At 55.0% G+C, this 24,729-nt stretch overlaps 1 protein-coding gene across 1 annotated transcript; it reads left to right on the top strand.

The window, feature by feature from the left end:
• Window positions 1-9,712: 9,712 nt before the first annotated feature.
• On the top strand, window positions 9,713-24,683 carry LOC132805535 (pro-interleukin-16-like). Its single transcript, XM_060820645.1, has 7 exons — window positions 9,713-9,947; window positions 10,146-10,872; window positions 12,451-12,634; window positions 12,822-12,923; window positions 16,666-16,885; window positions 20,137-20,262; window positions 20,993-24,683. Exons 1-7 carry the CDS (start codon window positions 9,713-9,715, stop codon window positions 21,151-21,153), a joined length of 1,755 nt encoding a protein of 584 aa, XP_060676628.1. The 3' UTR covers window positions 21,154-24,683.
• Window positions 24,684-24,729: the final 46 nt, after the last annotated feature.

The following is a 24,729-nucleotide window of genomic DNA, read 5'->3' as shown; positions in this document are numbered from 1 at the left end:
AGGAGCAGGAGAATCGACGTTTCGGGTATAAGCCCTTCATCGGGCCCGTAACGTCGACTCTCCTGCTCCTCAGCTGCTGCCGGACCTGCTGCGCTTTTCCAGCACCGCACTCTCGACTCTGACCTCCAGCATCCGCGGACCCCGCTGCCTCCAAGAGGAAGTAGTGGGGGCGGGGTACAATTTAAAAGGGTCGAGGGGGGATGTGGACACTCAGACAAAAGACCGCGTCCGATCACACTGTCCGCACGCCCCTGGTGGTTTTATAAACCTCTTGAAGGCCACCCCTCAGCCTCCGACACTCCAAGGAAAGCAGCCCCGGTCGCCCCAGCCCTCCCTTTTTTTTAAAATCTCTGCACCCTTTCGGTTTCACAAAGTCCTTCCAACAGCAGAGTCGGGGTGCCCGCACTTAAATAATACTCTGCTCCCAGAATAACTTCCCCACGTCGTTGAACTTGGAGACCGTAAGAAAGTTAGTTTCGCTCTTGGACATTGCTGAATTCAGAGCCGTCCGTGGAAGGAACCAGAGAGCCGCGGAAACTGAGGCAAGTGACAAAGATCTGTCTCCGCACAGAGTAGGAAGTGCAGGGAGCATTTGGCATCGTCTTTGTTTCTGTTTCCTTGAACTCTGTTTTGCGTCTGCACCCGTCAACGTGTGGCAATCCTGTTCTGTTTTTTTAAAACCGCAAACGTACTGCCATTGGTTCGCCGTCGACGAAAAGAACTCTTAACCGTCGCGGGAGCGCTGGAACCGAAGAGCTGGAAACCGGCCCTGGCGAATCCGGCCAGGTTTCCCGCCACGTTACAGAGGTAGGTCTGGGGGGGGGATCGGAGTTTTCAAAGGCGGCTGAACTCCCCCCTCCCGAAAGCCGGCTCTTAGTTCAGCTCGTCAGGTAGCGAGGCCCAAGATGGGGAAGGAGAGGCCTCAGTGCGTTGGGTGGAGAGGGAAGTGTCGTCCAGCGCACCACAGCTAAACCTCTCTGCGCCAATCCCCTTGGGGCTGACTGGAGGCAGAGGGTTCTGGGAAATGGAGCGTTTCGAGAGGGTCAAAGGCCAGAGTCAGGGGTTCCGAACCCAAGGGGCGCCGCAGCGGTGGTGTCACTGGCTCGGAATGCCGGGATGAGTTTCCGAGAGAAGGAATTCGAATCCGGCGGAAATCCGGGAAGGATGGTGCGTCGTTGGTGAGGGGGGAAGTGAAGAGAAATCTGCCCCCCTTACACGTGACTCCAGGCCCACAATGGAGATGGGGAGTGGGTGGGGGAGGGGGGGAGGGATGTTGTTGGTTGGTGGTGTAGGGACTCCTACCCTCTGGGCAATGAGGGACAGGCACTGTGCCACCCTCTGACCATGCCCATGGCTCAAGGAGGGAATTTGATAAAGGTCACTCGATTGCAGGATTGAGGTGAAAGTTCAGAAGGGTGAACAGAAGGGATAGGAGGAGACCATTCAGCCCTTCTTTGGCCATTCACTCTGGTCGTGGGCCCCAACTCCAATTCTCCCAACCTCGCCACCCCCCCACTTCCTCCTGAACAGAATATTGAACGGCCTGGACATGAGGAAGATGTTTCCATTGATAGGAGAGAGAGACTAGGACCCAAGGGCACAGGCTGAGAGGAAGGAAACTGTACAGTGTGGAAACAGACCTTTTGTCCACACCGACCCTCCAAACTATCCCACCCAGACCCATTACCCTACCCTGTTACTCTATATTTCGCCTGACCAATCCACCCTAACCTGCACATCCCTGGGCACTATGGGACAATTTCCCATGGCCAATCCACCCTAACCTGCACATCCCTGGGCACTATGAGACAATTTAGCATGGCCAATCCACATTACCCTGCACATCCCTGGGCACTATGGGACAATTTAGCACAGCCAATCCACCCTAACTTTCACATTCCTGGGCACTACAGGACAATTTAGCATGGCCAATCCACCCTAACCTGCACATCCCTGGGTACTGTGGGACAATTTCCCATGGCCAATCCACCCTAACCTGCACATCCCTGGGCACTATGGGACAATTTAACATGGCCAATTCACTCTAACCTGCACATCCCTGGACACTATGGGACAATTTAGCATGGCCAATCCACCCTAACCTGCACATCCCTGGGCACTGTGGGACAATTTCCCATGGCCAATCCACCCTAACCTGCACATCCCTGGACACTATGGGACAATTTAGCATGGCCAATCCACCCTAACCTGCACATCCCTGGACACTATGGGACAATTTAGCATAGCCAATCCACCCTAACCTGCACACGCTTCGGCACTACGGGACAATTTAGCACAGACAATCCACCCTAACCTGCACATCTCTGGACACTATGGGACAATTTAGCACAATCGATCCACCCTACCCTGCACATCCCTGGGCACAATGGGACAATTTAACATGGCCAATTCACCCTAACCTGCACATCCCTGGGCACTACGGGACAATTTAGCATGGCCAATCCACCCTAACCTGCACATCCCTGGGCACTACGGGACAATTTAGCAAGGCCAATCCACCCTAACCTGCACATCCCTGGGCACCACGGGACAATTTAGCATGGCCAATCCACCCTAACCTGCACATCCCTGCGGCACTATGGGACAATTTAGCATGGCCAATCCACCCTAACCTGCACATCCCTGGGCACTATGAGACAATTTAGCATGGCCAATCCACATTACCCTGCACATCCCTGGGCACTATGGGACAATTTAGCACGGCCAATCCACCCTAACCTGCACATCCGTGGGCACTATGGGACAATTTCCCATGGCCAATCCACCCTAACCTGCACATCACTGGACACTACAGGACAATTATTGTCAATCCACCCTAACCTGGACACCCTTCGGCACTACAGGACAATTTAGCACAGACAATCCACCCTAACCTGCACAACCCTGGACACTATGGGACAATTTAGCACGTTCGATTCACCCATAACCTGCACATCCCTGGACACTATGGGACAATTTAGCATGGCCAATCCACCCTAACGTGCACATCCCTGGGCACAATGGGACAATTTAGCATGGCCAATCCACCCTAACCTGCACATTCCTGGGCACTATGAGACAATTTAGCATAGCCAATCCACCCTAACCTGCACATCCCTGGGCACTACGGGACAATTTAGCATGGCCAATCCACCCTAACCTGCACATCCCTGGGCACTATGGGACAATTTAACATGGCCAATCCACCCAAACCTGCACATCCCTGGTCACTATGGGACAATTTAGCATGGCCAATCCACCCTAACCTGCACACCCTTTGGCACTACAGGGCAATTTAGCACAGACAATCCACCCTAACCTGCACATCTCTGGACACTATGGGACAATTTAGCACGATCGATTCACCCATAACCTGCACATCCCTGGACACAATGGGACAATTTAGCATGGCCAATCCACCCTAACCTGCACATCGCTGGGCACTATGGGACAATTTAACATAGCCAATCCACCCTAACCTTCACATCCCTGGACACTATGGGACAATTTCCCATGGCCAATCCACCCTAACCTGCACATTCCTGGGCTCTATGAGACAATTTAGCATAGCCAATCCACCCTAACCTGCACATCCCTGGGCACCACGGGACAATTTAGCATGGCCAATCCACCCTAACCTGCACATCCCTGGGCACTATTGGACAATTTAGCATGGCCAATCCACCCTAACCTGCACATCGCTGGGCACTATGGGACAATTTAGCACGGCCAATCCACCCTAACGTACACATCGCTGGACACTATGGGACAATTTCCCATGGCCAATCCACCCTGACCTGCACATTCCTGGGCACTATGAGACAATTTAGCATAGCCAATCCACCCTAACCTGCACATCCCTGCGGCACTATGGGACAATTTAGCATGGCCAATCCACCCTAACCTGCACATCCCTGGGCACTATGGGACAATTTAGCATGGCCAATCCACCCTAACCTGCACATCCCTGGGCACTACGGGACAATTTAGCATGGCCAATCCACCCTAACCTGCACATCCCTGGGCACTGTGGGACAATTTCCCATGGCCAATCCACCCTAACCTGCACATCCCTGGACACTATGGGACAATTTAGCATAGCCAATCCACCCTAACCTGCACACGCTTCGGCACTATGGGACAATTTAGCACAGACAATCCACCCTAACCTGCACATCTCTGGACACTATGGGACAATTTAGCACGATCGATCCACCCTAACCTGCACATCCCTGGGCACAATGGGACAATTTAACATGGCCAATTCACCCTAACCTGCACATCCCTGGGCACTACGGGACAATTTAGCATAGCCAATCCACCCTAACCTGCACATCCCTGGGCACCACGGGACAATTTAGCATGGCCAATCCACCCTAACCTGCACATCCCTGCGGCACTATGGGACAATTTAGCATGGCCAATCCACCCTAACCTGCACATCCCTGGGCACTATGGGACAATCTAGCATGGCCAATCCACCCTGACCTGCACATCCCTGGGCACTATGGGACAATCTCGCATGGCCAATCCACCCTGACCTGCACATCCCTGGGCACTACGGGACAATCTAGCATGGCCAATCCACCCTGACCTGCACACCTCTGGACTGTGGGAGAAAACTCCAGGAAACCCACGCAGACACGGGGAGAGAATGTGCAAACTCCACACGGGCAGTTCCCAATGTCTAGAATCGAAGCCGGGTTCCTGGCTTTGCGAGGCAGCCACGATAACCACTGAACCACCGTGCCACCCTGGTGAGGATGTACAGGAGGTTGGCGCGGCCTCTTCTGGGATATTATATCCAGGTCTGGTCGCCCCGTTCCAGGAAGGAGATTATTAAAGTGGAGTGAGCAGGAGCTGAGGGCACAGCCTTCGAGTGAAGGGAAGATCCTTTAGGACAGAGATAAGGAGAAACATCTTCTGTCAGAGAGTTGGGAATCTTTGGAATTCATTGTCACAGAAGGCTGTGGGGCCTAGGTCAGAGATAGCTCGGTTCTTGATTGTCAAGGGGGTTGAGGGTTACAGGGAGAAAGTGGGACTGTTGGGTTGAGAAACCTGTCTGCCGTGATTGAGTGGAGGAGCAGACGATGGTCTGAATGGCCTAAAATCTGTTGCATTGGCCTTACAACCTCCTGAGGGTGAGGGATCCCCAGTGCATTTCTTTAAAGTGAGAGGAGAGAGGTTTCAAAACGACACAACGGGCAGATCGTTTCACAACAGAGGGTGGTCCGTGTGGGGAATGAAGTGACAGGTGTGGGTACAGTGACGAGACATTTGGATAAGTGGAAAGGGAGGTGGGCCGGGAGCAGGCAGGTGCGACTAGTTGAGTTTGGGAATCACGGATTGGTTGGGTCTATTTCTGTGCTGTGTGATTCTAGGTCATCCTGACACAGTTTGGGATTCTTGTGTCCGTCCTGCTGAGATGGGGGTGGGTGGGGAGGAGCTCAGAAGCCTCAGTCTCAAGTTTGAGGGGGAACAGCCATTTTACATCGCACTCTTGCAACCTCTGAAATTTGGCGTTCTTGCATTTCTGTCCTGATTCGATCGAGCTGCCCACCAGAGAAGCAAATCTCGAAAGAAACAACAGCGAGGCATTTTATTGCTTGTTTCCTATGCTTGGCCATTAGATCGAGGTACAACACAGCGCAGGAACAGGCCTTTCGGCCCACCTTGTTGTGCCCAAGGTGACGCCAAATGAAACTGTTCCCTTTGGTCCATATTCCTCCATTCCTTGTGTACTCATGTGGTTATCAGAAAGGGAAACGTACCTGAAGAAGGGCTTATGCCCAAAACGTCGATTTCTCCCGCTCCTTGGATGCTGCCTGACCTGCTGCGTTTTTCCAGCAACACATTTTTAGAAGGGGGGAAGGGATGGCGAGGCTTGAGGTGGATGGGAAAGGATGAGGGGGCTTGAGGTGGGAGGGGGGAAGGGATGGGGGGGCTTGAGGTGGGGGGGAAGGGAAGGGGTGGGGTGGCTTGAGGTGGATGGGGGAAGGGAAGGGATGGGGGGCTTGAGGTGGGGGGGAAGGGATGGGGGTGCTTGAGGTGGATGGGGGGCTTGAGGTGGATGGGGGAAGGGATGAGGGGGCTTGAAGTGGATGGGGGAAGGGATGGGGGTGCTTGAGGTGGATGGGGGAAGGGATGGGGGCTTGAGGGGGGCTTGCAGTGGGGGGAAAGGGATTTGGGCGGGATTGAGGCGGGGGAAGGGATGGGGGTCTTGCAGTGGGGGGGAAGGGATGGGGGATTGCAGTGGGGGGGAAGGGATTTGGGGGGATTGAGGTGGGGGTAAGGGATTTGGAGGAGCTTACAGTGGGGGGGGAAGGGATTGGGGGAAGTTTGCAGTGGGGGGGAAGGGATTTGGGCGGGATTGAGGTGGGGGGATGGGGGGAAGGGATGGGGAAAGTGAGGACTGCAGATGCAGGAGACCAGAGCTGAAAATGTGTTGCTGGAAAAGCGCAGCAGGTCAGGCAGCATCCAAGGAGCAGGAGAAGCGACTATTCGGGCATCATTCCTGAAGAAGGGCTCATGCCCGAAATGTCGACTCCCCTGCTCCTTGGATGCTGCCTGACCTGCTGCACTTTTCCAGCAACCCATTTTCAGCTCATCCTTATCAAAAAGCCCATTAAAACGCCCCTGTTGTATGAGCCCCCACTCTGTAGCAACGGACTTGCCCCTCACATCTCCTTTGAACTTTCCCTCTCTCACCTTAAATGCTTGACCCCCTCCTGGCTTAAGACGTTTCAACAAATATTCCGACAGGTCACCTCTTATCCGTGCGGCATTCCGCGAGTCTTCCGTCCAGTCTCCCCTCAGCCTCCGGAGAAAACAGGGGCAGACTTTCTCGCCTCTCCCTTCGTAACTCGTGCCCCTCCAGCCGAACCTGTTAAAACAAAAATGGCCACCGCGCGACCTCTGAGTCGTGGAGTTAGCACGGACACCAGACCCTTCAGCCCAGCCCGTCCATGCCGGCCCAGATATCCGAACCGAATCCAGTCCCACTCGCCAGCACTTGGCCCCCATATCCCTCCCAACCCTTCCTGTTCCTGTCCCCGTCAAATTAGCGTTCCCTTCACCATTTTGGATTCCCGCGGCAGTCCCGATGAACGTAAGGCCCCGATTTTCAGCCCTTGTGACCTCTCCCCTAGAATCTTCCCCGGCCCCCCTCCCCAACATCCTTTCCAAATGCAGATCCCTAGATCAGGAAAACTGCCTTCTAATTCCAGGTCTTCCAGGAAGGGGTAGGAGTCGCGGGGGGAATTGTAGGGGGTGGGGGGGAAGGGAAACAGTTGAGTGAAGTTCTGCTTCCTGGCTTTGAAACTTGAAAGGGGTTCAGAAAAGATTGACGAGGATGTTGGAGGATCTGAGCTACAGGGAGAGGCTGAACAGGCTGGGGCTGTTTTCCCTGGAGCGTCCGAGGCTGAGGGGGTGACCTTATAGAGGTTTATAAAATCATGAGGGGCATGGATAGGGTAAGTCTTTTCCCTGGGGTGGGGGAGTCCAGAACTAGAGAGGGTTAGGATGACAGGGGAAAGCGACCTGAGGGCCAACTTTTTCACACAGAGGGTGGTACGTGTATGGAATGAGCTGCCAGAGGAAGTGGTGGAGGCTGGTACAATGGCAACATTTAAGAGGCATCTGGATGGGTATATGATTAGGAAGGGTTTGGAGGGATATGGGCCGGGTGCTGGCAGGTGGGACTAGAATGGGTTGGGATATCTGGTCGGCATGGACGGGTTGGGCCGAAGGGTCTGTTTCTGTGCTGTACATCTCTATGACTCTATGAGTGAAGGGTCTGTTTCTGTGCTGTAAGTAGTCTAATCTAATCTAAAAAAAAATCTTAGCAGGACTTATACACTTAATGGTAAGGTCCCAGGGAGTGTTGCTGAACAAAGAGACCTTGGAGTGCAGGTTCATAGCTCCTTGAAAGTGGAGTCGCAGGTAGATAGGATAGTGAAGGCGGCGTTTGGTATGCTTTCCTTTATTGGTCAGCGTATTGAGTACAGGAGTTGGGAGGTCATGTTGCGGCTGTACAGGACATTGGTTAGGCCCCTGTTGGAATATTGTGTGCAATTCTGGTCTCCTTCCTATCGGAAAGATGTTGTGAAACCTGAAAGGGTTCAGAAAAGATTTACAAGGATGTTGCCAGGGTTGGAGGATCTGAGCTACAGGGAGAGGCTGAACAGGCTGGGGCTGTTTTCCCTGGAGCGTCCGAGGCTGAGGGGGTGACCTTATAGAGGTTTATAAAATCATGAGGGGCATGGATAGGGTAAGTCTTTTCCCTGGGGTGGGGGAGTCCAGAACTAGAGAGGGTTAGGATGACAGGGGAAAGAGACCTGAGGGCCAACTTTTTCACACAGAGGGTGGTACGTGTATGGAATGAGCTGCCAGAGGAAGTGGTGGAGGCTGGTACAATTGCAACATTTAAGAGGCATCTGGATGGGTATATGAATAGGAAGGGTCTGGAGGGATATGGGTCGGGTGCTGGCAGGTGGGACTAGATTGGGTTGGGTTATCTGGTCGACATGGATGGGTTGGACCGAAGGGTCTGTTTCCATGCTGTACATCTCTATGACTCTATGAGTGAAGGGTCTGTTTCTGTGCTGTTAGTAGTCTAATCTAATCTAAAAAAAAATCTTAGCAGGACTTATACACTTAATGGTAAGGTCCCAGGGAGTGTTGCTGAACAAAGAGACCTTGGAGTGCAGGTTCATAGCTCCTTGAAAGTGGAGTCGCAGGTAGATAGGATAGTGAAGGCGGCGTTTGGTATGCTTTCCTTTATTGGTCAGCGTATTGAGTACAGGAGTTGGGAGGTCATGTTGCGGCTGTACAGGACATTGGTTAGGCCCCTGTTGGAATATTGTGTGCAATTCTGGTCTCCTTCCTATCGGAAAGATGTTGTGAAACCTGAAAGGGTTCAGAAAAGATTTACAAGGATGTTGCCAGGGTTGGAGGATCTGAGCTACAGGGAGAGGCTGAACAGGCTGGGGCTGTTTTCCCTGGAGCGTCCGAGGCTGAGGGGGTGACCTTATAGAGGTTTATAAAATCATGAGGGGCATGGATAGGGTAAGTCTTTTCCCTGGGGTGGGGGAGTCCAGAACTAGAGAGGGTTAGGATGACAGGGGAAAGAGACCTGAGGGCCAACTTTTTCACACAGAGGGTGGTACGTGTATGGAATGAGCTGCCAGAGGAAGTGGTGGAGGCTGGTACAATTGCAACATTTAAGAGGCATCTGGATGGGTATATGAATAGGAAGGGTTTGGAGGGATATGGGCCGGGTGCTGGCAGGTGGGACTAGATTGGATTGGGATATCTGGTCGGTATGGACAGGTTGGGCCGAAGGGTCTGTTTCCGTGCTGTACATCTCGATGACTGTGTAGTGCAGAGAAGCCTAGGGCACATTATGCCAGACTGTGGATGCCTGGGTTTTACATGGGAATGGAGGCCATTCAGCCCCACCACCACACCCTGTGCACTGTCGAAACTAATTCCCAATCCTCTCAAATTCACAGCCGCTCGCTCAGGAACAGACGGGGGAGAGAGAGAGAGAGAGAGACCGACGGCGATTGGGGACTGGGCCGGAGCTCGGAGCCCCGGTGGGGATGACGTGAGGAGGGAGGTGCCGCCTTGTTGTAGCGCCTGCAGCGAAGCTCCTTAAGGAGGGGGGTGGTGGAAGCGCAGAATTCCCGGGGAAGTGTGGCCGCTCGCCAAGATGGAGGCCCGGGGAGCCGAGGGAACAGGGGTCGGAGGTCAGGGGGCCAAGCCGCGGAGTCTGTCGGTGTTCGCCGCCGGAACCCGGGGGGCGTTAGAGGGGGAGGGCGGGGGACGGGGGGCGGCGCCCCGGAAGCTCAGCCTCTGCGAGCCGGGTGAGGGCGCCCAACCTCCCGAGGGGGGCCACCGGCGCACAGCCAGCGCCGGCGCCCGCTTCTTCTGGAAGGTTCTGGAGGGTAGGGGCAGGGGCGAGCGGGCGGGCCACGCCGGGAGGAGGAGGGGGGCGCGGGCAGAGGGAGAGGGGGAGGGGGAGGAGGGAAAGGGCGTCAAGGGCGGAGGGGTCGGGGAGGGGCGGGACGCGGGGAGGGGGGAGGGGAAGGTGGAGGGGGTTAGAGGGAGGGGGAGGGGCGACGGGGATCGTGACCGGGTCCGAGGGGAGGAGGGCGTCGCGTCGCCCCCTCGGAGGGCCTGGTCGGTGCTGCAGAAGATCCACTCGTTCGAGGAGATGGTGAGGCGGAGGTGCAGCAGGAAGGAGGAGGCCCGGCAACCGCCATCAGCCTCAGAGGATGGCCTTAGCGACACGGCGAGCGGCCCAGGTCCAGGCCCAGGCCCAGGCCCAATCATAGGCCCAGGCCCAGGCCCTGTCTCAGCCCCAGGCCTAGGCCCAGGCCCAGTCTCAGGCCCAGGCCCAGTCTCAGGCCCAGGCACAGTCTCAGGCCCAGGCCCCGGCCCAGTCTCAGCCCTAGGCCCAGTCTCAGCCCCAGGCCCAGTCGCAGCCCCAGGCCCCGGCCCAGTCTCAGCCCTAGGCCCAGTCTCAGCCCCAGGCCCAGTCGCAGCCCCAGGCCCAGGCCCAGTCTCAGGCCCACTCTCAGGTTCAGTCCCAGGCTCAAACCTCAGCCTAGGCCCTGGTGATGGAGTGCAGCCCCAGCCTGCAGAAGGATCGAAGGAGTTCTCCTCTCCCCCTCCACTTGGTGAGTGTGGCTGGCTGGATGGGGAGTCCTGGGACGGGCCGATGGTCTCGAGTCCCCTCAGTGGGTCCCTGCAACGTGAGCCGGTCCTCTCCATGTTCCTCAGCTCCGACGATGAGTGCTCGCTGTCGGACGGCTCGGAGGTCACCAACCACAGCGACATGGGCCTTCTGGACAAGAGCTACTCCATCAGGTAAGCCCAAGAGCGTTTGGCAGGCTGCCTTGATGTCACAGGTACAGGAGGAGGCCATTCTGCCCATCCAGGCCCCCTTCTGCCATCCAGTGTCATCGGGACTGACCTGATTATCCTCAACCCGCACCTTCTTACATTTACCCCCTGCTCCCTTCACCCCCCTTCAGCCCCCACCCCATACCCCACCCCATACCCCTCCATTTTATCCATCTCAGCCTTGAACTGCCACAGAGCGCGGAGATCAGGGGACACTGCTTCACCCAGGGAGTCCCGAGGGAGCGGGTGCTGTCAGAGGGTCAGCACTGAGGGAGCGGGTGCTGTCGGAGGGTCAGTGCTGAGGGAGTGGGTGCTGTGGGAGGGTCAGTGCTGAGGGAGCGGGTGCTGTGGGAGGGTCAGTGCTGAGGGAGCGGGCGCTGTCGGAGGGTCAGTGCTGAGGGAGCGGGCGCTGTCGGAGGGTCAGTGCTGAGGGAGTGAGTGCTGCTGGAGGGTGGATGCTGAGGGAACAGGCATTGTCGGAGGGTAAGTTCTGAAGGGCACTGTGCTGTATTGTAACTTCTTTGGTAACATCTGGTTTCTTACCCTGTGCTGCCCCTGTCCCTGGGATGGGGGGGGACAGCGTAGAAGGAGCTTAACTCTGTATCTAACCCCGTGCTGTCCCTGTCCCTGGGATGGGGGGGGACAGTGTAGAGGGAGCTTAACTCTGTATCTAACCCCGTGCTGTCCCTGGGAACAGGGTGGGTGGGTGGGGGGGAGTCCATGTAAAGGGAGCTTTACTCTGTTTAAGCTGGTTAAGATGATGGAGTGTGTGTTTCTTGGTCCGAGAGGGTTTCGAAGGTGCTGAATCCACATCTCTCTCTCTGTCTCTGTCTCTGTCTCTGTCTCCCTGTCTCTCTGTGTCTCTCTGTGTGTGTCTTTCTCTCTCTCACTCTCTCTCTGTCTCTCTGTCTGTCTGTCTGTCTCTCTCTCTCTCTCTTTCTCTCTTTCTCTCTCTCTCTGTCTCTGTCTTTCTCTGTCTCCCTGTCTCTCTGTCTCTCTGTGTCTCTGTGTGTGTGTCTCACTCTCTCTCACTCTCTCTCTGTCTCTCTGTCTGTCTCTTACTGTCTCTCTCTGTCTCCCTCATTGTCTCTCCGTCTCTCTGTCTGTCTGTCTCTCTCTCTCTCTTTCTCTCTTTCTCTCTCTCTGTCTCTTTGTCTGTTTCTTTATCTGTTTCTCTCTCTCTGTCTCTCTCTGTCTGTCTCTCATGTCCCTCTCTCTCTCTCTCTGTCTCTCTCTCTCTCTCTCTCTCTGTCTCTCTGTCTGTCTCTCTCCTTCTCTCTCTCTGTCCATCTCACTCTTCCTCTCTCTCTCTCTGTCTCTCTCTCTCTCTCTCTCTCTCTCTCTCTCTCTCTCTCTCTGTCTCTTTCTCTCTCTCTCTCTCTCCCTCTGTCTCTCTCTCTCTCTCTGTCTCTCTCTCTCTCTGTCTCTCGCTCTCCCCACCCCCGTCTCTCTCTGTCTCTCTCTGTCTCTCTCTCTGTCTCTCTGTCTGTCTGTCTGTCTCTCTCTCTGTCTCTCTCTCTCTCTCTCTCTCTCTGTTTCCAGTCTAGCTGAACTCCGAGACTGTGGGGTGGAGTTGAGGGAGGACACGCAGAGGGGAGAGCATTTGACTCACTCAGCCTCCCTCACCTCCAACATGTCCCACATGTCAGTCGTCTCCCTCATACCCAACGATGAACTGGAGAGACTCCTGGCTGAGGTCGAGGGCTTGGAACAGGAAGCAATCCAGGTCAGTCATTGGAGATTCTGGGATTGGGGGCACAGCGGGAACGCAGATTGGAGGATTGCAGAGATAGGGAGGGGGTGTGGGGGGCTGGAGGGGGTGACAGAGATAGGAGGGGGTATAGGAGCTGGAGGGGGGTGACAGAGATAAGGTTTCTGCCCCCCCAGTCTAACGGCCTGTGTTTCTGCCTCAGTGTCCCGAAGATGTTCGTGTGGTGGTGCTCCATAAGGAGGAGGGCGCTGGCCTTGGATTCAGCATCGCCGGTGGGCAGGACCTCACCAACAGCATGGTGACTGTAAGTCCCTCAGCACTGACCCTCCCACAGCACCCACTCCCTCAGCACGGACCCTCCGACAGTGCCCGCTCCTTCAGCACTGACCCTCCGACAGCACCCACTCCCTCAGCACTGACCCTCCCACAGCACCCACTCCCTCAGCACTGACCTTCCCACAGCGCCCACTCCCTCAGCACTGACCCTCTGACAGTGCCCACTCCCTCAGCACTGACCCTCCGACAGTGCCCGCTCCCTCAGCACTGACCTTCCGACAGCACCCACTCCCTCAGCACTGACCCTCCCACAGCACCCACTCCCTCAGCACTGACCCTCCTTCAGCACTGACCTTCCGACAGCACCCACTCCCTCAGCACTGACCCTCCCACAGCACCCACTCCCTCAGCACTGACCCTCCTTCAGCACTGACCTTCCGACAGCACCCACTCCCTCAGCACTGACCCTCCCACAGCGCCCACTCCCTCAGCGCTGACCCTCCGACAGTGCCCGCTCCCTCAGCGCTGACCCTCCGATAGTGCCCGCTCCCTTAGCACTGACCCTCCGACAGCTCCCGCTCCCTCAGCGCTGACCCTCTGACAGCGCCCGCTCCCTCAGCCCTGACCTTCCCACAGCGCCCACTCCGTCAGCCCTGACCCTCCGACAGCGCCCACTCCCTCAGCCCTGACCTTCCCACAGCGCCCGTTTCCTCAGCACTGACCCTCCCACAGCGCCCACTCCCTCAGCCCTGACCCTCCGACAGCACCCACTCCCTCAGCACTGACCCTCCGACAGCGCCCACTCCCTCAGCACTGACCCTCCGACAGCACCAACTCCCTCAGCACTGACCCTCCGACAGCGCCCACTCCCTCAGCGCTGACCCTCCAACAGTGCCCGCTCCTTCAGCGCTGACCCTCCGATAGTGCCCGCTCCCTCAGCACTGACCCTCCGACAGCTCCCGCTCCCTCAGCGCTGACCCTCCGACAGCGCCCGCTCCCTCAGCCCTGACCTTCCCACAGCGCCCACTCCCTCAGCCCTGACCCTCCGACAGCGCCCACTCCCTCAGCCCTGACCTTCCCACAGTGCCCACTCCCTCAGCACTGACCCTCCGACAGTGCCCGCTCCTTCAGCACTGACCCTCCGACAGCACCCACTCCCTCAGCACTGACCTTCCCACAGTGCCCACTCCCTCAGCACTGACCATCTGACAGTGCCCATTCCCTCAGCACTGACCCTCCGACAGCACCCACTCCCTCAGCACTGACCCTCCCACAGTGCCCACTCCCTCAGCACTGACCCTCTGACAGTGCCCATTCCCTCAGCACTGACCCTCCGACAGCGCCCACTCCCTCAGCGCTGACCCTCCGACAGCACCCACTCCCTCAGCACTGACCCTCCCACAGCGCCCACTCCCTCAGCGCTGACCCTCCGACAGTGCCCGCTCCCTCAGCGCTGACCCTCCGATAGTGCCCGCTCCCTCAGCACTGACCCTCCGACAGCTCCCGCTCCCTCAGCGCTGACCCTCCGACAGCGCCCACTCCCTCAGCCCTGACCTTCCCACAGCGCCTGTTTCCTCAGCACTGACCCTCCGATAGTGCCCGCTCCCTCAGCACTGACCCTCCGACAGCTCCCGCTCCCTCAGCGCTGACCCTCCGACAGTGCCCACTCCCTCAGCACTGACCCTCCGACAGCACCCACTCCCTCAGCACTGACCCTCTGACAGCGCCCACTCCCTCAGCACTGACCCTCCGACAGCTCCCGCTCCCTCAGCGCTGACCCTCCGACAGTGCCCACTCCCTCAGCACTGACCCTCTGACAGCGCCCGCTCCCTCAGCCCTGACCTTCCCACAGCGCCCACTCCCTCAGCCCTGACCCTCCGACAGCGCCCACTCCCTCAGCCCTGACCTTCCCACAGCGCCCGTTTCCTCAGCGTTGACCCTCCCACAGCGCCCACTCCCTCAGCACTGACCCTCCCACAGTGCCCACTCCCTCAGCACTGACCCTCCCACAGTGCCCACTCCCTCAGCCATGACCCTCCGACAGTACACACTCCCTCAGCCCTGACCCTCCCACATCGCCCACTCCCTCAGCACTGACCCTCCCACAGCGCCTACTCCCTCATCACTAACCCTCCAACAGTACCCACTCCCTCAGCCGTGACCCTCCGACAGCACCCACTCCCTCAGCACTGACCCTCCCACAGCGCCCACTCCCTCAGCACTGACCCTCCAATAGTGCCCACTCCCTCAGCACTGACCCTCCAACAGTACCCACTCCCTCAGCCCTGACCCTCCGACAGCACCCACTCCCTCAGCACTGACCCTCCGACAGCACCCACTCCCTCAGCCCTGACCCTCCGACAGCGCCCACTCCCTCAGCCCTGACCTTCCCACAGCGCCCGTTTCCTCAGCACTGACCCTCCCACACCGCCCACTCCCTCAGCACTGACCCTCCCACAGTGCCCACTCCCTCAGCACTGACCCTCCCACAGTGCCCACTCCCTCAGCCATGACCCTCCGACAGTACACACTCCCTCAGCCCTGACCCTCCCACATCGCCCACTCCCTCAGCACTGACCCTCCCACAGCGCCTACTCCCTCAGCACTGACCCTCCAACAGTACCCACTCCCTCAGCGCTGACCCTCTGACAGCGCCCGCTCCCTCAGCCCTGACCTTCCCACAGCGCCCACTCCGTCAGCACTGACCCTCCGACAGCGCCCACTCCCTCAGCCCTGACCTTCCTACAGCGCCCGTTTCCTCAGCACTGACCCTCCCACAGCGCCCACTCCCTCAGCCCTGACCCTCCGACAGCACCCACTCCCTCAGCACTGACCCTCCGACAGCGCCCACTCCCTCAGCGCTGACCCTCCAACAGTGCGGCGCTCTTTCAGTGCTGAACCTCTGACAGCACCCATCCTCTTGGCACTGACCCCATGACAGCGCCCCCGCCTCAGTGCTGACCCTCCAACAGTGCCCACTCCCTCAGCTGACCCTCCGACAGCACCCGTCCCCTCGGCGCTGACCCTCTGACAATGCAACTCTCGCTCAATGTTTTGAGCACTTTTTCTGCCCTTGAAGTAGGGTGATGGGATCAGTGACATTAACAAGCTATCATCCCGTGAATGTGCTAGCAGTGAATGCACAAACCTATGGACTCAATTGAGATGTCGGACTGAGGAAGTCAGTAAACTATCTCGGGAAAGTCAGAGCTCCGTCCTACGGACTTGGAGAGATTTTCTCATTCACCTGTCCACCTGTATGGCACACCAGTGAAGTTGATGGGCCTTGTACCGAGATGGGGACACTACCACTGCACCATCTCGTCCCTAAATGTTCACGAAATAGTTAATATCATGCATGCAGTATTGTCAAGAGATCTTACCGAGGTCTCCAGATGCTGGAGGTCAGAGTTGAGAGTGTGGTGCTGGAAAAGCACAGCAGGTCAGGCAGCATCCGAGGAGCAGGAGAGTTGAGCTGCTGTGCTTTTCCAGCATCACACTCTTAACACTTGTATCAACCAGGGGTACGAGGTCTGTATGGGCCTAGTGTCTCCTCCTTCAGCGCTGGGATCAATCTCCTGAGTTGCCTCTCAGCTGCCCTCCAGAGCCACTGGCGCTTTGGTCCTCAAACGAAAGGTGCACCCGAAACTCCAGGCCTGCTCTTCAGGGCTCCTCGGCAAAATGGCTTCCCGCTTTCTCTCTGTCTCTCTCTCTCTCTCTGACTTGTCGCAACGCCCTCCCTCCTCCCCCCTTCCCCGCACCCTCTGCAGGTTCACAGGGTCTTCCCGAACGGCCTGGCCGCCCAGGAGGGGACCATCGAGCGGGGGGACCAGGTGCTGTCCATTAACGGGAGTCTGCTCCGAGACGTCAGCCACAGCGAGGCCCTGTCCTGCCTGCACAAGGCCCGGCCTGTCAGGCAGGCCATCGTGGTGATCCGAAAGCTGGCCGAACCCGAGAGGGCGGCCCCGCGCCAGGACCGTGCCGCGCCAGGTAAGTCACCTTCCCCTCCCGGCGGCCGAAGTCTTGCTGAGTGCCCCTTTCTGTCTCTGCCAAGATCCCTCTGTTGCCGAGAATCCCGCCTTCAACCCTGCATTCAAATCCGGCCTTCCAAAAGGAATCACGTCGCACCTTCCTCGGTTTGTCTGATAGTAATCCTAACCTAGTCAGTCAATCTTAGAACATAGACCATTCCAATGCAGCGCAGGCCCTTCGGCCCTCGATGCTGTGCCCACCTGTGTAACCAATCTGAAGCCCATCTAACCTACACTAGCCCATTCTCATCCCTATGTCTATTCAATCACCATTTAAATGTCCTTAAAGTTGGCGAGTCTACTACTGTTGAAGCTGAAAATGTGTTGCTGGAAAAGCGCAGCAGGTCAGGCAGCATCCAAGGAGCAGGAGATTCGACATTTCGGGCATATTCCTGAAGAAGGGCTTATGCCCGAAATGTTGAATTTCCTGCTCCTTGGATGCTGCCTGACCTGCTGCGCTTTTCCAGCAACACATTTTCAGCTCTGACCTCCTGCATCTGAGGACCTCACTTTCTCCTACTACTGTTGAAGGCAGGACATTCCACACCCCTACCCCTGTGAGTAAAGGAACTACTCTGACATCTGTCCTATCTCTATCACCCCTAAATTGAAAGCTATGTCCCCTCGTATTAGCCTTCATCATCCAAGGAAAAAGGCTCTCCCTGTCCACCCTCTCTAACCCTCTAAGTATCTTATACCTCTCCATTAAGTTACCTCTCAACTTTCATCTCTCTAACAAAAACAGCCTCAAGTCCGTCAGCCTTTCCTCATAAGACCTTCCCTCCAGACCAGGCAACCTCCTAGTAAATCTCCTCTGAACCCTTTCCAAAGTTTCCACATCCTTCCTAGAAATGAGGGTGGGTGCATTCGGAAGCAAATCCAGGTCCTCTTTGGGAAGGGAGCTGAGGACGGTGCCGGGGAAGCTCAGTTACCTGCGTGCACAAGTTGAGCTCATAAAACTCCGGACCAGAAGTGTGTGGTTAGCAATCAGCAGATCATTACGAAGCTGAGAAAGTCTAAGCTTTTTGAGGCGTGAGAATTCACATAAGAGCACGCCAGGACAGAAATAGGAAGACAGGACCGTACACAATACTCCCAAGTGTGGCCGCCCCAGAGTTTTGTACAACTGCAGCATAACCTCCTGGTTCCGGAACTCAATCCCTCTACCGATAAAAGCTATCACGGTGGCTCAGTGGTTAGCACTGCTGCCTCACAGCGCCAGGGACCCAGGTTCAATCCCATCCGTCTGTGTGGGGATTGCACATTCTCCCCGTGCTCCGGTTTCTTCCCACAGTCCAAAGGTGTGCAGGTTAAGGTGAATTGGCCGTGCTAAATTGTCCATTAGTCAAAGGGAAATGGGTCTGGGTGGGTTACACTGCAGAGGGACTGGTTGGGCCGAAGGGCCTGTTTCCACACTGTTGGGGAATCTAATCAACCCGTCATCCTGGGTGGCAAGTTCTCCTCAGTTCCCCAGTATCGTTGTACCCACCCACCCCACCCCACCCCAAGAGTAAGAGCACCCCTAGAGAAGGGGACCAAAGGAGCGCACCCTCTTCTCGGAGTGGCCTCATTGAGGGTCTGTATAACTGCAACAATAACAAAACATCCCCTGGTTCCTGCACTCAAAACCTCTCGCGGTGAAAGCCAACACACCAATCGCTTTCTTTATTCACCTGCGTGCCTAACCGTCCCTTGAGAAGCGCGCGTCTCACTCTCAAGGTCTGGAGTCACGTGGAGGCCCAGACCCGGGTACGGACTGAGACGGGAAAGGTCGTCACCCAGAGACCCGGGAGCAAGTGGAAGTCTCCGACACCGAAAGCAGTTGGTGCCCCAAACAATGAAGGTGTTGGACGTAGTTCTTCGGGGTCAAAATGTATGGAGGTGGGGGCAGTGTGAAAGCGGTGAACAGAGGACTGAGTTGAGTTGTCGGCCATTTTTGTATTGGATGGTGGACCCTCGAGGGGGCAGGGTCAGATCGACTAGGGAGTTAAAGGAGGGGGCAGGTGAACTAGGCAATTGGATAGAGTTGGCATCAGCCATGAGCTCATGGCATGGTGGGACAGTATTGATGGGCCAAATAGCCTACCACCCCTCCAGGTTGGCATGTATGCTTGAGAAGGTGTTTGTTGAGCCGGACTCTGAAAGATGGGGCCATGCCATCTCAATGAAATTGCTTTGTGTCTGTCATTGTATCTAGGCCAGACAGGGAAGGGTGGAAGATTTCTACCCCTGAACCATTTTGTGTTTGCTAACCATGGCTTGACAGACCAAAAGAAAAACCCTTCCCGATCAAATCCCAATCAGCGATGTCTTCCTATTTCTGTCCTGGCGTGTTCTTATGTGAATTCTCACGCCTCAAAAAGCTTAGACTTTCTCAGCTTCATAATGATCTGCTGATTGCTAACCACACACTTCTGGTCCGGAGTTTTATGAGCTCAACTTGTGCACGTAGGTAACTGAGCTTCCCCGACACTGCCCTCAGCTCCCTTCCCAAAGAGGACCTGGATTTGCTTCTGAATGTACCCACCCTCATTTCTAAAACTGCCCCCCAATCTTTCTGTCCCTGGGTTTGATTAAACTGAAACTTTATCAAAGCTAAAAGGAAGTTAATGAGGTTTGCTGTTTACTTTCCTTTTGCAATCCTTCCACAGTAATTACAAACAACCTTCCGTTGACACTCCAAGAGATTAGCTGGTCTTTTTCACATATTCATAGAGTCATAGGGCATGGCAACAGGCCCTTCGGTCCAACTCATCCCTACTTTCCTATACTGAACTAGTCTCATTTGCGTGCGTTTCGCCCACATCCCTTTCCTATCCACACTCCGGTTTTTAAACGTTGTAATTGTACCTGCCTCTACCACTTCCATTTGGTCCATTTACACCTCTGGTCCCTTCCCCTCTCACTTTAAACCAACTCCCTCTAGTTTTGGACTCCCCTATCCTGGGGAAAAGACCTTGGTTCTTTACCCTGTCCATGCTCCTCATGGGTTTAGAATGAAATGATTTATATATTGGATAAGTTCACTGTTCAAGAAGGACTTTCTGACCCTTTCCATTCCTAATCTCAGCAGACCACCCCATATGCCACTAGTTTGAAATCCAAATTCCAGATGTTGTGTAATATTTAGGGATATGGATCTCCAAGGCTGTGACGCGTATGTTTTCTCTCCCATTTCCCTCCCCGCTCCCGCCAACCCCTCTGGATCAGAGAGTTTGGGAGAATATGTCACTGTGGAGCTGATGAAGACAGATACAGGTCTTGGCTTCAGTCTGGACGGGGGCAAGAGTTCGAGTCAAGGGGACAGGCCGCTCACCATCAAGAAGGTCTTCCAAGGTATGAAGAATGGGATTTCAGCTCCTCCCTTTAACGTTGACGGGGCTGGGGATGGTTAGTGTTTCAATGTTTTTCAGTTCCACACACCCAGAGATTTAGCTCTTTCAGAGGGGCATTTCCTCTCTCCCCAGACATTACAGCCTAAATCCTACACTTCCTCCCTCCCTCTCTCTCTCTCACTCGCTCTCTTTCCCTTTCCCCTTCTCTATCTCTCCAACACTCCCCCCTCCCATTCTCCATCGCTCCCTCTCTCATTCCTCTTCTCCAGCTCTCACCCTCTTCCCTCCCCCTTCTCTGTCACACTCTCTCACTCCCGCCCCTTCTCTATCTCTCACTCTCCCCCTACTCTATCTCTCACTCCCTCCCCATCCCCTTCTCTATCACTCACTCTCCCCCTTCTCTATCTCTCACTCTCTCCCCATCCCCTTCTCTGTCTCACTCCCTCCCCCTCCCCTTCTCTATCTCTCACTCACTCCCCCTTCTCTATCTCTCATTCTCTCCCCATCCCCTTCTTTATCTCTCACTCCCCCCTCCCCTTCTCTATCACTCACTCTCTCTCCCTTCTCCAAGTCTCACTCTCTCCCCATCCCCTTCTCTGTCTCACTCCCTCCTCCTCCCCTTCTCTATCTCTCACTCTCTCCCCCATGACTCTATGACTGAAGGGTCTGTTTCTGTGCTGTACATCTCTATGACTCTATGACTCTATGACTCTGTGCCTCTGTGCTTTCAGGTGGGGCTTGCCATCAGTCGGGCTTGATCCAACCCGGGGACCAACTGGTTCAGGTCAGTGACCGTGACTACCGAGGCCTGACCTGCTACGAAGCCTGGACTCTCATCAAGGCCCTACCTCCGGGCCCCGTGAAAGTGGTGGTCTGCAAAATGACCCTTTAAACTGAGGAGGGGGAAGCGGTGGCTGCTGAGGGGAAACATGGCTGCTACCCGTGCGGAGCCAAGGACCCGCTGGTGATCTGAGATAGCTGCCTTTGTTGTTGCCTGTTTTATTCCATTTCGGTCTAACAGCCAATTTACCCGGAAGCCTCAGCGTCCAGGCAGACTTGAAAGGGACCTTTTGTTGGAATTTACTGGATATTTATCTCAAAAGGTCCAAAGGTGTGGTAGCTAAATGATCAGTGATTGGGACGGTCATGAAAAGCCGCCATTAGGCCTAAGGTAGGAGTGTCCGTAGTTCTGATCCATGCTCCCCCCCCAATAGTCCCCCAACCCCTCAGTTTCTATCGGACTTGTACAGGGAGCTCTGCAGATTCAAGACCGTCCTGAGTTCACAGGAAAGGGAGGATACGGCCCTTGACATCAAGACCAAATTTGACTGAGTGAGGCACCCAGAAACCCGAGCGAAACCGGGGTCCGTGGGACTCGAGGGGACAACTCTCTGCTGTCGGGAGTCATACCCAGCATGGAGGAAGATGGCTACAGTCCGTCATCACAGTCCAGGACATCTCTGCAGGAGCTCCTCAGGATGGTGTCCTAAGTCCAACCACCATCAGCTGCTTCATCAATGACCTCCCCCCTCCATCGTAAGTAGGGGATGTCCATCGATGATTGCGCAGTGTTCAGCACCGTCCGCCCCTCCTCAGATACCGAAACAGTCTGTGTTCAAATGCAACAAGACCCAGGCTTGGGATGACAAGTAGCAAATAACATTCACACCACACAAACACCAGGCTATGACCATCTCCAAACGGAGACAGTCTAACTATCGCCCCCTCAACATTCACTGACACTATCATCACTGAATCCCCCCACTATCAACATCCTGGGGGTTACCATTGAGAGAGAATCTAACCATCGCCCCCCTGATGTTCAATGGTGTTATCATCACTGAATCCCCCCACTATCAACATCCTGGGGGTTACCATTGAGAGAGAATCTAACCATCAGCCCCTTGATGGTCAATGGTGTTACCATCACTGAATCCCCCCACTATCAACATCCTGGGGGTTACCATTGAGAGAGAATCTAACCATCGCCCCCTTGATGGTCAATGGTGTTACCATCACTGAATCCCCCCCACTATCAACACCCTGGGGGTTACCACTGACCAGAAACTGAACTGGACCCAGCCATAAACACACAGGGGCTACAAGAGCAGGGTCAGAGGCTGGGAATCCTGCAGCGAGTAACTCTCCTCCTGACTCCCTCCTCCCCAAAGCCTGTCCCACCATCCACCAGGCACGAGTCAGGAGAGTGAGGGAATACTCCCCACTCGCCCCTGGACGGGGGGCAGTCCCAGTTCCAGGCCTTATAATGGCCTGGGAAGCGTGGGGGGGAGGGGCAGTGGGAGTGTCAGAAATCACTTCGTCATCCAAGGGAAGAGAGCGAAAATCTGGGAAATATCTCTCTCTCTCTCACCGCTTCCCTTCAAAACCAAATTGTCTCCGTTGGTGGTGGGGAGTTTGTAAATTTGTGAGGAGATGGTTTAAGAATTATGGAGCAAATATAGTCAGGTGGGATTATGGTACAGATCAGCTAGAGCTGATTGGACAGACTCGATGGGCTGATTGGCCTGTTCCTCTCTAGCAGGCTCTGGAGGAGCATATTTTAAGTTAATTCATCCACTGGGCATGGGTGTTGCCAGTTGGGTCAGCCATCATTCCCCAGAGGGCAGGTAAGATGGGCCGCTGAGGGTCAGAACTCACCTGTCAGCCCAGGCCTGGTGAGGATGACAGATTTCCTTCACTGAAGGGCGTTTGTGAAGCCTTTAGAATATTCACTCCATCGCTAACCTTTTAACGCCAGGTTTTTTTTAAGAATTTGAATTTCACCATCTCCTCTGCCGAGATTCGAACTTGCATCCCCCCTGGGAAGTTAATTCCGAAGTTTGGGCTTTGACGTCCACCATTGTAGTCCGATCCTGTTTCTGAGAGGGGTGGGCTGGACAGAGATAAGGAGAAACCTCTTCAGCCGGAGACAGGGGGAATCAATGGGATTCACTACCACAGAAGGCTGTGGAGGGCCTGGTCATTGAGGACATTAAAGATGGAGATAGGTTTGAGCGAGTTTTGAGAAGATTTGTCGCTCAGGTTGAGGTTCTGGATGTAGGTTTGCTCGCTGAGCTGGAAGGTTCATTTCCAGACGTTTCGTCACCCTCCTGGGTAACATCTTCAATGGGCCTCTGCTGTTCATTTGCACCCTACATCAGACATCTTGGAAATGACTGCCAGACAACTCAGACCCCTTGGCATCATGGAGGCCACAAACCCACCAACACCAGCTAATGAACTTGAAAGCCCCTATACAGACAACAAGCAAAACCAATGTCATTTACAAAATATCGTGCGAGGACTATAACAAACCCTACATTGGACAGACAGGCAGAAAACTAGCTTCCAGGATACATGAACACCAACTAGCCACAACGACATGACCCTCTCTCACTAGTATCTTTACATACAGATGAGGAAGGACACCATTTCGACTGGGACAACACATCCATCCTAGGGCAAGCCAAACAGAGACACGCACGAGAATTCCTAGAAGCATGGCATTCCAACCGCAATGCTATCAACAAACACATCGAGTTAGATAGGTTCCTGGGGATTGAGGGTTACTGAGAGAAAGCGGGAGAATGGGAGTTGAGAAATGTATCAGCCATGATTGAACGGTGGAGCAGACGTGATGGGGGCTGAACGGCCTAATTTTTGCTCTGACAGTCTCCTGGTTCAGAAGAGATTTACCAGGATGTTGCCAGGTCTGGAAGGATTGAGTTATCAAGAAAGGCTGGAACATTTTTCACTGGAATGTTGGAGGTTGGGGACGGTGGGGGGAGGGTAACCATCTAGAGAGGGGTACAAATAAAGTTGATGGTAGGTGTCTTTTCCCCAGGATGGGGGATTTCGAGACCAGGGGCACATTTTTAAGACGAGAGGAGAAAGATTTTGAAAAGACATAAAGGGCAACTTTTTTACACAGAGGATGGTTCGTGTGTGGATTAAACTTCCTGAGGAAGTGGTGGGTGTGGGTACAGTGGGTACATTTAATTGGCATTTGGGTAAGTACATGAATAGTAAAGGTTTGGAGGGACATAGGCCAAGCGCAGGGACTAGTTTAGTTTGGGATAACGGACTGGTTGGGCCAGAGGGTCTGTTTCCGTGCTGTATGACTCTATAACTAAAAGGACTTGGTTATGAAGATTGGACAGCAGACACTCTTGCTTCAAAGCAGAAGGAACAACTTTTTTTTCGAATCCTGTGGCGCTATTGAACTGTGTTTCCCCCAGCAGTTTTCCTTAACATCATGTCTGTTTGTGTCCATCCACGTGTGCGTGTGTGTGTGTGTGTGTGTGTGTGTGTGTGCGCAAGGGTTTGGAATTCCAGTGAGTAGATTTATGTTTGGAAATTCGTACTTCTGTTTACCTGCGGTTAAAATTGATTCATTTGTAATAAACTGTAATTTTTACTAAGTACGGAAACCCAGTCTGTGTTTTCTGAGTCCATTGGACAGCCAAAC

Source organism: Hemiscyllium ocellatum, chromosome 50, assembly GCF_020745735.1.
Source record: "Hemiscyllium ocellatum isolate sHemOce1 chromosome 50, sHemOce1.pat.X.cur, whole genome shotgun sequence".
Classification (NCBI taxonomy): domain Eukaryota; kingdom Metazoa; phylum Chordata; class Chondrichthyes; order Orectolobiformes; family Hemiscylliidae; genus Hemiscyllium; species Hemiscyllium ocellatum.
The sequence above is the reverse complement of the archived record's forward strand: the minus strand, read 5'-3'. Positions and strand labels throughout refer to the sequence as shown.